Genomic DNA, 17,052 nt, shown 5'->3' with positions numbered 1-17,052 from the left:
TTTAGCTGGAATAGGTAATAGCACCGGATATTAATCCAGATCTAAACAACCTGACAACATATCCTCAAAGATTAAAAATGTTTCAAATCAACTCTCCAATGCTTTCTTTGCTTCCCGGCAAGTAAAGGCTAATGTCATCATCGACAGTTCAGTTTCGGACATGCAAAACTATTTAAAAGTCGAAATCTTTTTTATTTATTTAATAAAAGCCGGAAGAAAAATGAGAATAAAATCGAACATAAAGGGCATAGAACAACTGCGTAATAATTAGTTTACAACGAAAATGAATATTCTTAAATCTTTTTATTTTACCATCTAATAATAAAATAGTTTGCGGGATTGTTCACAGAATCTCCACCTGCTAGCAGATGTTTGATCTGTATGCCAGAATGACAGTCCTGGACAGCAAACTAAAATGATAACAAGAAAATGGCTATAAAACTCGAAAGAGTTTAAATAAAGAGTTTCATAAATTAAAAAACTAATTATTCTCCATTCAAGAATATATGTCATAGTTTATATTTTGAGACGTTGAAATTATGATAGACAGAAACACACATGATTATCCACATCGTATCACACGAGAGTTAAATTAGTGTAAGACACCTATATCATATGTGTTTAAACAAAAACATAAAAAGAAAACATTATGGGAACATTTAAGGTAGGAAACATTACGTCTTTAAGTTTGTTCTTGCAGTCGAAATAAGTGAGTTTTAGAGCACTCTTGAATGTGATCACTGTGTCTTTGTGTCTAAGTTCAGTGGGCAATTCATTCCTCGTTGCTGGGCCCTGATATGCAAATGAACGCTGTCCATATGACTTTGTTTTCATAGTGGGAATAATGAGTATACGATTGTCAGAAGAAGAGCATAAGTGTCTTCTTGGTGTGTACACATGGGTGAGGTCGTATAGGTATATTGGACTAGAGTCGGTCAATGAAACGTAACACAGAGAACAAGTACTGTGTTTGATTCTGGATCAAATGTATAGCCAGTGTAGGGTACATAGCGGCGGGGAGGTGTGCTCTGATCGTGGTAATCTAAGAATGATCCGAGCGGCTGTGTTATTAACTTTTTAAAGTTTTTTGCAGTAGGTATTGAGATGAACCAGACACAAATAAGTTACAATAGTCCAGTCTTGAAATTACTAATGAGCACAGCACACAAGTGTTTTAGTGGCATCAACTGAAATATATTTGCGAATGGAGCTGATGCGTCTCAGCTCAAGATATGCAGCCTTGCATATGTTCATGACATGTTGGTGCAATGTGAAAGTATTGGCCAGAGGAACAATTAGGTTTCGTCCTGAATGTGTGAATTTAATGTTGTTGTTGCTGATATGTATTGTTGGAGGTAAAGGATGTGAATGAGAAAGTCTTTGTGTTGTAATCAGAATGGCTTCAGTTTTACCATCATTCATCTGCAGCTTGTTACATGTCATGCATGATGTCCCATCAGAAATGCACCTCTTTACACCTGGGATGGTTGCATCAACTTCAGTTTGGTGGCTAGATTTGTAGTTTGAGGTGTAATCAGCGTACAATTGGTGTGACACTGGATGATTATTTATGACACTTGAGAGCGGCTGAGTGCATATAATGAAGAGAACAGGTCCAACAGACCCCTGTGTAACACCACAACATAGATCAAATGGGCTACAGTGTATTCCATTTGCAGACACAATTTGTGTCATGTTGCTCAAATAGGACTTGAACCACAGTAAGGATGTATTATGAATGCTAAATACATGCTGCAGACGGTGAAGTAATATATTATGGTCGATTGAGTCAAATGATGCAGACAAATCAAGTAGGGTGAGGATTGTATTCAAAGCAGAGAGAATGTCATTAACTAATTTTAAAATAGTAGTTTTAGTACTGAGGCAAGGGCGATATGTAGATTGTTTCAATTCAGATGAGATACAAGCTGGGATAGAACAACCTTTTTAAAGATTTTGTTATATAAATCGGAGATTAGAAACTGGGCGGTAGTTCTTTAGATCGTTATAGTTTAGTGTTGGTTTCTTTAACAGAGGCTTTAAAATGGCAGTTTTGAAAAATGATGGGAATTGTAGATTCAGTAAATGATAATTTTCACGATTCAGGTGGAGATCTGTTAGAAATAGGCCAACATGGAAACCTTCTTGTTGTTTGCAATTTATTTTAATCATCTTTTAATTTGACGTCTTCATATCTTTCACAAGCAAACGGTGCCAGCATATAATAAGATATGTGCAACGGATAGAGACAGATGGACAAAACAGTATCTTCAAAGCTGAAGGAAGAGAGAAGTATAAAGCATTAATATGGAAATATAATATACTAAATGTAGATATATCTCTAAAATGTGGCAAAAAGAATTCTAGAAGTGATAACGTCAAACATAATTTTATCGCACCTGGGTTATGTCAATTGTTTTAATGAAGTATATGAAGCAATGTTATGCTTATAATAAGTTTCAAACCAGCTTTGTGTAACGTTTGATAACACTTTTATATTTTGTTTATAAAGTTTCATTACTGTTTAAACATTATTCAGTAGGGTTTACAAGTGACATGTGAACTGAGCACTCGTGCAGGCACATATAGTTCAAAATATCTACACCAAGACTAGTTGATATGTAGAAATTAGCATTATCACACTGTTTAATTTTGATCATAGCTTCACCAAACTCTTGTATAATATATGTATGTGCAGCGCTTTCTGCTATTCCACAATACCTTAAATCCGTTAGTAAGACATCCAAGAAAGATGCCAGCAAGCCCTCCAGTGGAAGTGTACACTCCATCCGATTTGAATGTGGCTATGGGTGTGAACAGCGGAATTTTGTTACATAATGCAATGACCTGTATTAATTGAATATAAAAAACGGAAAAATAAACTGGTAGAAAACATATCAAAAGCGTTATTCAGCATAATTTCAGCATAAAACTCCATCTCGTTGAATTTGTTCAAATTATTAAAATTATTATTATTATTAGTATTAGTATTTTTAGTATTTTTGTTATTATTATTATTATTATTATTATTATTATTATTATTATTATTAACTATGGGAAGAGGAGTATCAGTGACAGGAATAGTGGTATAGTACGACAATAGGTGACTGCTGAGACTGCACAATATGTACATAAAACGTATAGAAAAGAATATTTTTTAGCTCCTCTGTATAAAGGTTGTCACGTTATAAGTACGTAACAATAGCCAAACTGCAACATGTCTATGTTAGACCCTGAGGCTAATTATTCGTTTCGTAATTGTTGCGAGGTAAGCCGACATCAGAAAGACGGAGGGGAAGCCAGTTGTATATAGCATGGCCATAGGAACATGTTAATGGCGCCTTATTCGGCGGCGTGCGATTCACAGGTAGGGGGCTGGAATTCCGGTTTGGGCTCGAAATAACGTCAAGTGAGGGTCGTAAATCCACCCTTGACAGCCTGCCGGGGAGGACGCAATGTCTGCTAATTATGTAGACCATGGGTGAATCGACATCCACTCGGAATTGAACAAGGCTCGGGGCTTAGCATCTCTATCACTACTACAATGTTTTTAAAACAAAACGAGCCAGGATGGGTCTTCTGTAATAATTAAATAATTAAAGAGCATCCCATCTCAACCGACGGGAACCCATTACAGAGAGATTAAAATAAAAATGCAACATGCAGCTGACATGGAACGCAAAAGGCATGAAAGTATGAGAAATACTATCAATTATCTAATTCTAGGACTATGTAAAATATAAAATGTGCGTTAATATATTAAAATGTTTGTGATATGCAATATGCCTGCTCATGTACAAATAAAACAGATTTAACAATATATTTGGCTTTTCCCAACAAATTAAGTATATGACTTCTATAGATTGGATGAATCTACAATCTTTGAATAAAGCAACCACAATAGTGTTATAAATGAATTACATTCAATATGGTTGTATGCTCTTGGAAATGCTAACGATGTTCTGATCTTAGTGTAATAATTCATGTCAGTAGTAAGCAGTCCGTAGGAATTTTAAATAGGCACTGACAAACTAACAACAAAAGTGGAGAGACAACCCTTCTGAGTTCTGTTTATCCTGCTGATATTAATTACATTTATCTTTCTATCTGATATATTTGACAATATAGAAATTTCACTAATAATCTGTTTGCTTGAACATCGTATTTCAATTTAATTTACTAAATTGACAGTGGAGACAATACTTCTTAGCTGTAGGAAAAGGTTTTATAGATTTTTCAGAGAATTTACACAATGTATTTTTTGTCTTGTTTCAGAACTTAAATGTGATATAATTATTTAGGACAATCACGTTGTGACCAAACAGTTTAAAGAATAATTGAACAAACATCCTTTGTTAATACGTACATTTTCTCCTTGTCTCCAAGTTGCTGTTGAGCTTGTATTGCAGCTGAGAAATACAAGAGCTTCGGACGACTTGTGATCTCCCGTTATACAGTCGGATGCGTTGGCATGGGTAAGCGTGACGTTATGCGCAATCTCAGAGATAGTTAAGGATTTGTTACACGCATGAATGCCTACCATGAAGGAAACATATTATCCGGAAATATATGAAAAATCAAAACCTTGATATTTGTAAAGATGAGTAACATCGAACACTAGTGTATGTGATTTTATTGTTGTGTTGGTATGGATTTCGCAATCTAGTTGCAGCTACTCTGATCATTAGACATGATTATGTTAAGCTGAACCTCAAGCAATCATTTTATTGTTTCACGGGTTTTCAGATCACTTTAGATAACTAAATAACTAAACATCACGGGAAAAGCATATATTACAATGGTTTAAGTAAACATTAAATCAGAATCAAACACTAGGATAACAAGCCTGTCCGTAGTGGACCCGGACGTCAGTGTCATGAACAAATAACAGGTAAACACATAAGATGATAATAAAGAGAACCAGAATCAAGACTTATTAAGTTAACGTTAAGTAAACTATGACTTGGATGGTACATTATATAACATTATTAGGAAAATAAACCAGTTTATGATTGCTAAATAGCATTTCTTTTTTCACAACTAGCATATAAATATAATTGAATTAATTTCATGTATAGTCATTCTCGAGTAGATAATAGCCTGACTGATTTTAAAATGATTCCTAACGTGTTAACTTATGTTAGGTTTGTTTTTATAAATTTACCAGCATTGTAATCCTACTATTGATCGACGTTTTTTCAAATATGTAATACTAAAAAATAAACGATTTAGACAACTACAATATCAGATCAGATTTTACCATTCTTCCTTTTCCTACACGACATAAAGACATTCTAGCGCATTTGAAAAATATATCATGGGAAAATGAAATCAATTATAATACATTTTTCTGGTTGTTCACAGCACATCGGCCCAAGAAATACTTTAGGCTGATGTGGCAGATTGAATAGTTTCTTTCTTCAAAACACACACCTACAACAAACAAGGGAACATCTGGGCATCTTTGAAAGACCAAAGAACGCCTTGTAAGTCTGACAAGCTAGATATTGAGCTACCCCACTATTTGTTGTCTCATTTCGGATCTAAAGTCTTTAAACAAAATCTGAATGTGTGTTTATAATTACCTGTTAAGATAGATGTTGTTTCTCGAGTAGCAGTAAATGTTGTAGTTGATGGTACGCTAGTGCTTGTCAAAGTGGCCGCAACTATCACTAAAAGTTAGGAAAGAGGCTACTCTGAGGTTTGAAACACATTTGTCTTTCAAGCTTCATAATATTTCTATCCTCTGAAAATCTTTCAAAAATACAATGCAAACTGGTCAAACGTTACCATTCTTGCAAGGACCACTATTAATATATGCAGAATATTCTTTCAGATTACGCACTAATCGAGACCACCTCAATGAGACCAATCGTAGCAAGATGCTGTCCCTCAGCACACACTAGCGACTGATTATTAGTACAGGTGAATGTCTGTCTAATGTATCGCATATAGGAATATACACAAAAATGGTCGAAAGGTGGAATAAATGGATGCTAAAGGGGAAGACGTCAACGCATATATCTACGCTAACAAAGATATATATATATATATATATATATATATATATATAGATATAGATATAGATATAGATATATATATATATATATATATATATATATATATATATATATATATATATATATATATATAATATAATATAATATAATATTAAAATATCAATTACTCTGTCCTGTATGATAATTCGGTATGAATAATGTATCATTCCTTTAAATTCGACTTTCAAGACGTATCTATCAATGCTTTGACATGTCTTTCAGACACAATTACACTACTCGATAGGTCGCTACAGTAGTATGTACACTCTATATTTTCTGAATGGCTACTAAATCAAAAGAAAAATAGTAAAATACATCATATCTATTTTTACAAGATTTTTGCTGTCATTATGTGGCATATTCACACAAGTTTATCAATTATAGCTTCCTGTATGTTATCCTGAACGAGTATTGGCAACTGTTTCGTTTTAAATGTTAACCTTATCTAATTATACTGACGGAATTCACGTTTTCAAAACAAAACAATATTAAATGTTCAATCATAATATTCAAACATAGACGTTATATATCAGTGAGCACGTTTAAAAGTTCGGTAAACCTTATATTAAACACTGAGTCATGTCACCAGGATAATTTATGTTATTTGAAGGCACGTGTTTCTAGAAACTTAAATCTGAGATTAAAAATAGTTTACAAATTAAATATTTCTCAGATCTACCTTTTGACAGGCATATTACCTTTCAGAAGAAAAAAACATTCTTGTTTGTGTCAATATCGCTAGATCCTGATCTTTAACTTTGACGAGTCTGTATTAAAGAAAACTCGATTTATACATAACTAAGTAGACAGGGACTAGACGTAGAGACATGCAAACAAGTAGATAAGAACATAATAAGGTAGACAGAGAAGTAGAACAATACCTTGTGAGCACAAACATGGATCATTTCTTGGTTCCGGATATGTGGCTATGGTTAGACGAAAAGTTTACAGATGTACGATAGTGCTATATGTGATTCAATCAAAGGGACGTTTAAATAACAGAACATCCTTTATGCACATGTTTGCTTAAAAGTGATTTCCAACCGTTCTAAATGGTTTAATCAAACGTGTGCATTTAAATCTTTCAAAATAACTTTTTATAATTATTTATAATTTAATCATTTCATTCAGAACAACACATGTTACGTCATATATCTTTTTTACGTGTTAATTCAATTACAGCATGAACATGAAGGCTAGTTGAATATTAGTTAAACAGTATGCTTCAAAAACGTATTTTGAGTCCTTTCGTGAAGGTAAAACTAGTTTGGTTTGATCTAGAACGTTAATGTATGCGCGTGTATGTAGAGTAGCCTTAACGATTAAAGATTTAGAGATTAAAATATAGACATATTACCCGCTGCATGAAGTATAAGATCCGCCCTACAGTCAACCTCACCGTGCACTATAGGGATGTTAAGAAGTATTTGCCACACTGAAATAATTCACAAACGTTTAAGCTACGTACATTTTCATACATTGGTAACAGCAAAGATTGTTCTAATGGTAATAATTGACAAGTGGCTACTTTATCCGCTTAATCTTTATTGTATATATATGCCAGTATGAAACTTGGAATGTGAGTGACAATGATTTATTGCAAAAATGGCACAGATAAAACAATATATCCAGATACATAGAACAATATATACTGTACTCACTATTTCATTCAGAAACGACTTATAATGTGCTCTATAGTTTTGGATCAATTCGTTGAAATCTAGATTAATCGCAGTTTCGATGCTCAAAGCAGAACTCACGGGAAATGTCGGACTCTAACGAAAATAAGACAAGAACAAGATTCAGACCACGTATACCTTTGGTACCTCTAAGTCCATCATCTGACGTGCTGTTTACATATATCGACTGTTGAAAATATAGGGACGGGACTATGCATATTTAATTATTTTCAATTGATTTCTACACGTGTCAGAAACTAATACTATTTTGTCATATCCAGGAAATACCATGTCGACACATGTTCTTGAAATCCGAAGTTTATGAGCATTTAGCTCCGCGATCTTCCTATTTGCAATAGCCATAAAACATATTGGAAAAACAGGCAAGTGGATGATATTTCCTGTCTGCATGAGTAGAATTTTACACGCTTGACGTCAAGTCCGTTCACTATGTTCAACATCCTCCCTTATTTTTGGTGACTTCAAGTAGAATTGGGTTATAAACTACGTTTATAAGGTAATTTATATAAAAAGAAATGAAACAGCAAATGTCAATATTATAGTCAGACTAATTTACAGCATTGAACTCCAAAATGTTAAACACGCTAAAGAAGATATTTTGTATCAGAGAGAACATTTTCTGATCAACAGTCATAGCTGAGTTGTAAGAATTATAAAATTCTCACGGTATTGGTGTGACCTGCATGGCGATGGGCTCTGCGCATACATTTCGTTATGCAGAACTGGAATAAAGAAATAAAACAGCATATGTATATATATATATATATATATTAAGAAAGAGAGAGAGAGGCATGATTTGGAAGCAAGTATTAGGATATACTGCATTTAATTCCCAAAATTGAATCTCTGTCTTTCATTTCTTCATCTGCCTCTAACAATTTGCTGTCATGGTTTCTCCATCGATTACATATTATGATTTACATCCGTACAGTTGCGATTATCTTCACATTTGTTACAGTGTGTCAATCTTTCATTTATTCATATTTACATTTTCATTTACTATGTTTTTCACGAATGTAACTTTTCTGCTTTATCGAATTTACACAATAGAGAGAAAAAGGGGGGTCCTGTCAAAATGAATATATATGAAAGTGAAACTGATAAACAACGGTGGGCAAGAATGACAGGCTCTCCTTTCATTTCTTAACAGCAACAACCTGTGAGGACATTGTACGCAAACGGTTCGAGTGTGCATCACAAAACCTGAATTCTCTACAGGATCAATACGACTTCTTTTGCATTTAGATATTTAACAAAAATATGTGATACCAAAAAGTAATACCTAACGGCCCTAGCACACAGAGCGGTCTTATTACCAGTGTCAGCGAAACGTGTTGTCATGAATGAACGTATGCTATAATCAACGAGTTATGCTGATGATATATTCACTGAACAATACAGATGTTGTGATTTTAAGAAAGAATATGCGCTAAGGCATGATTTCCTGCTGCATCGAAATCCAGCTGTCTTTATTACATCGAAATATTTTTGGAAATTAAAGGAATCAAATATAGAAGTGGAGGGTGGAGGCAGCCAGGCAGGCGAAGAAGGTATGACACTGTAGCCTTCGCAGAGAGTTTATGCCCGGTGAAGCGTACATGCGAAGCAAAAGGAGGATGTGTGTCACACAACATACCTCTTCATCTTCAGCAGGCTAAAGGCAAATAGAAAGGGGGAGTTCGCGGCACCATACATGGGCCTTACCGATCTTCATGGCCAGTGAATGGACTATTCGGCATATGACGAGGAAAACCGAGTTATAGTGTCGAATTCTAGAACCGTGACTAGTGTCGAATTATGATAGATTTAAAAATATGAAGGCATCGAATCCAAAATCCCTCTTACAATTTCGTATTTTCTTGAATCAATTTCGAGTTGTGCGCGATTTCAGTCAGGTTTTCATGATTGAGCCTATAACCACCGTCCATGGTTGTCATTAGGCTTCCTTAGTTTTCCACTCCTATGTCTTTAGACCAACGTTACTCCGTTTTGAAACTATCAGCCAGATAGCAGGTATATTATGTAAAGTAATTATTCAGCTGTGTTCTAATCTCGCTACATCTTGTCATCGTACTTTTTATATTGCTTCAGACGAGAACTGTACATTCCAAAAGGGCTTGAACGCATTGCTTTTGCTTTGGCGGTTAGGTTTAGATAGATAGATAGATAGAGCCATACATACATGCATACATACATACATACATACATACATATAAATATAGTTAGACAGATATCTGGATAGATATATAGAACGATAGATAAAACGAGATAGATAGATAGATTATATATATATATATATATATATATATATATATATATATATATATATATATATATATATATATATATATATATATATAAATAGTGACGGATAGACAAATAGATAAGTAGATATAAATATATTTGTAAACTGCCCACTTACGGCGGTAGGGCTCATACATTCTAATACAGTACTCCTGGTGCAAATGTTCTGCAAATAAGACAGATCTTGACTTTTTATCCAATATAACAGACATCTTAAATATATGTTATAGAACGGTAGCACTATTAAATAAAAGTTTGCTTGCTATTGATACTTTCTGCATGGATAAAACGAGGCTAAATAACTTGTATTTGCCTTAAAATTGAACACCAATTAATAATAGCCTAAAATACCTTTTCCATTCTCTAGCTTTACGCATCTTTCAACCCCACTTGGATATTTAGACACCACTGGCTTCTTAACCAACTAATTTGACGAATTGATCTATATCATAACATTAACTCGAATTCCGGTACCTGGAAGTAAGAACAGCTGCAACAGCAAAACAACAACGTAGGCTTTTCTAGTCTAGATATGGTATTCATTCTTGATTTTGGTAGTCTTGTGCAACTGATTACTCTCTCTCTCTCTCTCTCTCTGTCTCTCTGTCTCTCTCTCTCTCTCTCTCTCTCTCTCTATATATATATATATATATATATATATATATATATATATGTGTGTGTGTGTGTGTGTGTGTGTGTGTGTGTGTGTGTGTGTGTTTCCAGAATCATGTATGTTTTGCATGTAGGAAATCAATTTATATTTAAATGAAGAGGAAGAACTAATTCAAAGTTGTGTGAGTAATTGTTACCTGACCCAGTTTATGGCAATATAACATCTTTTTATGGAATATATATAAATTTTCGATTCACCTCTGACTATATTATTTATGTTATAGCTGATATCATAGCGATTATACAATACCTTACATTCATACCATTATAACAAAATGAATAAGCGTATACTATTACATCCATATGCATGAAGCAGTGCTATGCCACAGTAAGATATATCCTAGACAATGCAAACATCTAAATCCCAATACAGAGCTATATTAGTACCTGATGTAAATTCATAACTGATATAAACACATCGGTCTGAGAGGGTAATGATTCCATTCAGATCTTGCGCAACTGGATGTGTACAGTCTTAAAGCGCAGTGAAAATATTTAATAATGAAATATGCAGAACTAATTATATTCCCAGATGAATATGTCAGACATTTTAGTACTACAAAGTGTACCATAACAGTGATAAAACAAAACAATTACAAAGAACGCTACCAATCTATCTTAACAATCAGTTATAGAAATCGTGACTCTTAATAATATGTTATATACGTCTTGCTCCTAATGATCTGTTATAGAAATCTTGATCTTAACTATCTGTTATAGAAATCATGCTCCTTACGGTATGTTATAGAGACATTGGTCTTAACGATATGTTATTGACGCCTTGCTCTTATTGATCTGTTTAATAAATATTGCTCTTATCTAGCTGTTATGGAAGCTTTGCTCCTAAGGATCTGTTATAGACATTTTGCTCCTTACGATCTGTTTAGACGTATTGTTCCTAATGATCTGTTATATAAGTATTGCTTTCAACAATATGTTATAGAAGTCTTGCTCATAAAGATTATATGAGTCAAACTCTTAGCGATCTGATTATATAGGCGTCTTGCTCTTAACGATATATTATGGAAGTGTTTTGCTCTTAACGAACTGTGCTCTTAATGATATGTTATAGAAGTCTTGCTTTTAACGATCTGTTATAGAAATCTTGCTCTTAACAATTTGTTATAGACGTCTTACTCTTAACGATTTGTAATTAAAGTCAACCTCTCAGCGATCTGTTATAAATATCTTGCTCTTAAAGCTCTGTTAACGACGTTTTGAACTTACCGAATGTCATTAGCATTTGTGTACCTATTTACAGTGTTAGGATTTCTTAATTAGTTGCCCTGTCATGACTTTCATGTTTTCATTGACTTTTGTAAACTTGTTCCAGATAATTTCAGCATTAAAAAATTGCAGACCAGAGGCTGTTCGTTTATTACGTGCAAGATGATTAACTCATGCTTAGAATTTGAACAAAACGATGTCGAATTATAACCTTTAGCACAGTGCGATATATTTCCGATGACAGAAAGTGACCCTCTGAATTCAATAATGCATTATATACAATGATTGGAGGACACCAAATGACGTAACGTTCAATTAATCTAACCCTATTAATAACTCGTGCACTTCGATATCACTGATCTGCACCAGTGAGATAAGTGATGCCAGTAAGTGTTTATGATGGTAAAATGATACCCATATTAGAAGGATATAAGACAATCTATTTGAAATTGCTAATAATTGTTATGCATGCTTCATTATACAAGCATACCAGGATATTACAAACAACGACATGATTATTGCAAGGACTCTAGCACAGCCAAATTCATATACCTGACACAATGACCATAATGACTTATCTCCGTTAAAGATTTACTAATAAATAATTAAAAAGAAACTGAAAGAACTTATATTTAATTGGCATTGCGTTTAAGTTTTTTTTATAGTATATGTTATGGGTATTTCTGTTTTGGACTTGCCTGGTTCAAAATCGTGTTAATTTTCTACCTCAACAAGATCGTTGATTTTGTGTTTCCAATAAACATGTTTTTCTCAATCTGGGTCTATAAGTTTGCAAATTCCTCACGATACGCCGGATCTACAAGTTTACGTCAATTTATATTATAATATTACGAACAGGCATATGATTTTATCTTGTTAACAAATCGAACCTTCCGGAATGAATTTTTTCAGTTAGGTAATGGTTGCTTTTATAAAATTGTAATTGTTACCTGAGGTCATTTAAAGGACCAAATAACTGTGTTTGTATAGAACTTATTTATTCGCGCTTTAAGATCGGTGCATTATCGAGTGTAGTATTATTATTGTGTGATTCTACTCTGCAAATAAAAATATTTCAAGAGAAATATTCCTAGAAATAGAGACTTGGAATCATATTGAAATTTTAAAATGATACATTCTTGGATTGTATTAGTGTGATCAAGCAAACACATGTCGACACATCACAACTACATGGATTAGTGTAAGAACACCGCTAAAGTTCTTTCAAAACTATGATAATGAGGACATGTTCGAAATTCTATGAATTTATTTCGTAATAGCTTCAGTTATTTTTACAGGTTTCACTTTTCGATATTTTTATATAGAAATAGGTATTAATCGAATTTTTTTAAACTTGTTCTCCCTCTTGTGTATTACTTATCTTAACACCATATACTCTTAATAATACATATGAAACATTTAAAACGAATTTACATTACTCTTAACTAAATCCCAAATACTTTTATGTATAAAATTCCTATTGAATTCTAGTGCTATATCAAATGCATTTCGATATTAAAAGTGTTGATATGCCTGTATTCTCGAAACTGCCGACCCAAAGACTGGTCGACAACGTGCATCTACTGTGTGGGATGTAGCGGTCTTGCAACGTTTGTGCGATTCGAATCCAGCCAAGGCAAACTTGGAACTTTTTCTCTGACTTATGAAAGTGATATATTGGGCATTGTAGCTGATTGTATCGACTTGATGTCTTGCGTCACGCCTTGCCACTAGTAAATTTTACCATTGGCATTACTCAGGCTTCACATTTGTAGATTATACAATTGTACGTCTCACAATCTCTTCATATATGCTACACAAGTCGTATTTGTTTTATCTTCAAAATATAAATTATTATAAAAGTTAATCCATATGTACTAATGTACTGTGACTACACAGTTACGATTCTGCGGGAAATACAATAAATGAACTTCAGAATTTCTAAACTATACCAATGTTGCAGATGTTAGGCATTTTTAACACCTTCAATATGCAGAATCTAAAATATATATTCTTGATGATATTTGTTAAATATGATATTTTTCAATTATTTGTTAACCATGAAATGTAAATCGTTTTGGCAATGTATATTATATTTTATGTCCATTTGGCATGGTTTTCTTTCGTTTCTTGCAACTAGAATATCCCGGAGAGAGTATACTTTTTGTGCTATATACAATACGCACAGGAGCGGGATACTTAATGTCGAATTTGTCAAGAAACAGACACTTCTCCAGGTTAGCACACACACACATACACACACACACACACAAACATACACACACACACACACACACACACAGAGGAGACGTGCACTTTGACCACGTTGCCTCACAAAGAGGTGATGTTTCTTATATACACATCACTCATTTAATAGCGTGTTTTTCACCTTCTGATCTTAATGTTATATTATAGACTGCTTTTATTCTCATTGTAGCTTATTCATTTATTTATTAATTCATTCGTTCATTCATGGGTCAACTAACATATTTCAAAGTACACAGACAACTTGGTACATTTCGATGTATTTGATTGGTTCTTTTGCCTCATTGTGGATAAGGACCATAGATAAGTGATTATGACGAGAACCACTGTTTTGTTCGTTCACTTTTAAATGGTTAAAACTGTCAGGACTTTAAATATCTGTATATTATGCGTAATTAACTAGTTATTTCCAGAGTACGAATATTAACTGCTCTCAACAATAATTATGAAGATATGGTTACGATTTTATACTTACGAAGACGTGTGATGTTATGGTGGATATCCTGTCCGGTACAGTGACAATTCTGTGAGTTTTCTTGGCCATGGAAAATACCTGTAATCCATTGAAATGCATCTTAATGAACTTTCTTATATTGCAGATCTCTATTCAATGGCAGCTGGTTGTTTGTGGGGCGGCTATTTTAGTTTTGGAAGCAATGATCCAGCAAAAACAACATCTTAAAAGTATTTTGTAATTTGCATTACAATGCAAGGGCAATGGCAAACGGGGTTTTCTTTCTTTTTGTTTTCTTTAAAGGAGTGTGCTAATTGTCTCATTATGGAGGTTGTGATGCCAAAGAAGACTATAAAGGTCGGTCGTAAATGTTTTCCGTCTCACTAAGTGTAGCGTGGGTTGACAATTTACGATAAAATATGGAACAGTATGGTACAGGTTGAAAATATAAATGAACTGCACTGCATATGATAACATTATTGCATAGCAGTACAGCATAATTGCAATGTATTGTGCTGTTCTGGCAATGCCGTAATGCATTCCATTGCATTGCGTTCCGTTGTTTTGTTTTGTTTTGTATTGCATTGCATTGCATTGCATTGTATTATATTGTATTGTATTGTATTGTATTGTATTGTATTGTATTGTATTGTATTGTACTGTATTGTAATTGACAGTTATTCTTACCATTCATTTTGTTCATAATTTTTATTCCGCAAGCCATATTTGTATGCTGCAAGTCTGCCAGGTAATGCCACACTGCGAATAAGAGTCATTGTCAACAGTATTTGGGTGACACACAACTTTGTGAAACAAACGTGAATATAGCATCAACTTGTGATCTGAATAAACTTTAATTCTTTAACTTAATCGTGATCCGAACAGTTAAAACTCGTTATAATTTCCAAGCAACAACCCTGTAACTTTAGATAAACGATTTATACGGAAAAATACTTTCTTGAAAACTTTTTTTTAATCCATTCGCTACATCTTCTTGTACAATTATTCATTACATTGATAACTTGTTTTCTCAAGTTCTTCAACTGTTTTTGTGAACACAAAATATAATTCACTTCAGAGCCATTAAAACGTACCGTATTGTTTGTTTAATATCATATATCGATATGGCTTCCAATGATCCTCATGGAATAATATACGTAGGTGATTCGATCTCTTTTCAGCACTGGGACTTACTTCATGGTATAGAACATTTACATGCTTGTGCCTGCTAGTCGATGAATTCCAGTGTATATCTTGTAGATTATGGTTTGCTCATGAATGTATTACTTAGATCCGAATCGGCAGTTTGTAATTTGAACCATGGTTGCAAACATGTATATATCGTTCTAAATGAACTTATCTATTAGTATATTCTTGTACGTGCACACTTTTCGTAGTAGATTGTATATAAATCTGACTTTAGTTTCAGTTTTAAGTAATTCAGCAGGATGCTTTCACAATATAGCCGATTTACATCAGGAATATTTGCATGTGCTTTTAACGGTGAGAATCATATCTTTTGCAATTTGATTTTGAATAACAATGCGGTGCTAACCTTTCAGGAATCCTACATTTTGTTTCAACATTGTATTCGTTTATAAAAGGTATAGTTCCCATATTAACGTTCTCTGCAACTTTATGAAACACATTATATACAAATTTTGTCAATAATAAATGTGTGTATTCAGACATATACATTTAGGTCTGTTTACGGTCGTTTCAAACATATGTTGTACATAAAAGCTGAGGTGAGATACTAAAGTCTAGTCAGGAATTAAAGGTAGACTTTCATTTTTTGTATAAAATTGCGCATTGTTTCCTTGTGTGTTGCCGTTGAAAGTAACACTTGTAAAAAGGAGTATGACATTGACGGAATCGTTCATATGCATCCGTATATGAGGGAAAATATTCACACTTGTCAAACATGATGCTTTTCCGAGCGTTTTGACGCAAAATATGTCTTGACGATGGTGGGATTTTCTTATCCAACACTGGATAAATTATTGTTTTGTCGCATTTGCTAATGAAACATGAGATCGAAATAGCGTGTTATGCATACAAATGTAACTTTCATTTAGCAAAACGCACATTGAAAGTATCCATGTTTAGCAAGACAGAATATAGAGTTTAGGTTTTTACTAAACCATTCCGTACAAATTCAAAACGAAGTTTGAATGCATTTTGTTTTCATAGAACAGCCGTTATAATGGCTATGGAAATACACATTGTTTAATACGGATAGCAAGCGCAATGATGCCAAAAGGTGCGCAAACAAAACCCTCAGTCCACGTTATTAATAAGATTAATCAAGACAGACAAAACACTGGGAGATAGTCCTCGATTTTACTTTGACAGAGACTTCATTTATATT

The 17,052-nt window shown here is 33.6% G+C and overlaps 1 protein-coding gene across 1 annotated transcript in view; it reads right to left on the bottom strand.

The window, feature by feature from the left end:
* Positions 1-268: 268 nt before the first annotated feature.
* Positions 269-17,052, bottom strand: part of LOC149790324 (uncharacterized) — a 47,748-nt gene continuing 30,964 nt past the window's right edge. The window contains exons 13-22 of the mRNA XM_089972382.1: positions 15,369-15,440; positions 14,703-14,780; positions 10,182-10,229; positions 8,425-8,481; positions 7,417-7,494; positions 6,941-6,985; positions 5,586-5,672; positions 4,367-4,536; positions 2,722-2,847; positions 269-410 (exon numbers count right to left, since the gene is read on the bottom strand). Coding sequence (XP_089828508.1) covers positions 309-410; positions 2,722-2,847; positions 4,367-4,536; positions 5,586-5,672; positions 6,941-6,985; positions 7,417-7,494; positions 8,425-8,481; positions 10,182-10,229; positions 14,703-14,780; positions 15,369-15,440 — 863 coding nt within the window. The 3' untranslated portion in view covers positions 269-308. The remainder of the gene's footprint in view (positions 411-2,721; positions 2,848-4,366; positions 4,537-5,585; positions 5,673-6,940; positions 6,986-7,416; positions 7,495-8,424; positions 8,482-10,181; positions 10,230-14,702; positions 14,781-15,368; positions 15,441-17,052) is intronic.

The sequence above is a fragment of the Sinohyriopsis cumingii genome, chromosome 10 (assembly GCF_028554795.1).
Source record: "Sinohyriopsis cumingii isolate HCF-2022 chromosome 10, ASM2855479v2, whole genome shotgun sequence".
Classification (NCBI taxonomy): domain Eukaryota; kingdom Metazoa; phylum Mollusca; class Bivalvia; order Unionida; family Unionidae; genus Sinohyriopsis; species Sinohyriopsis cumingii.
The sequence above is the reverse complement of the archived record's forward strand: the minus strand, read 5'-3'. Positions and strand labels throughout refer to the sequence as shown.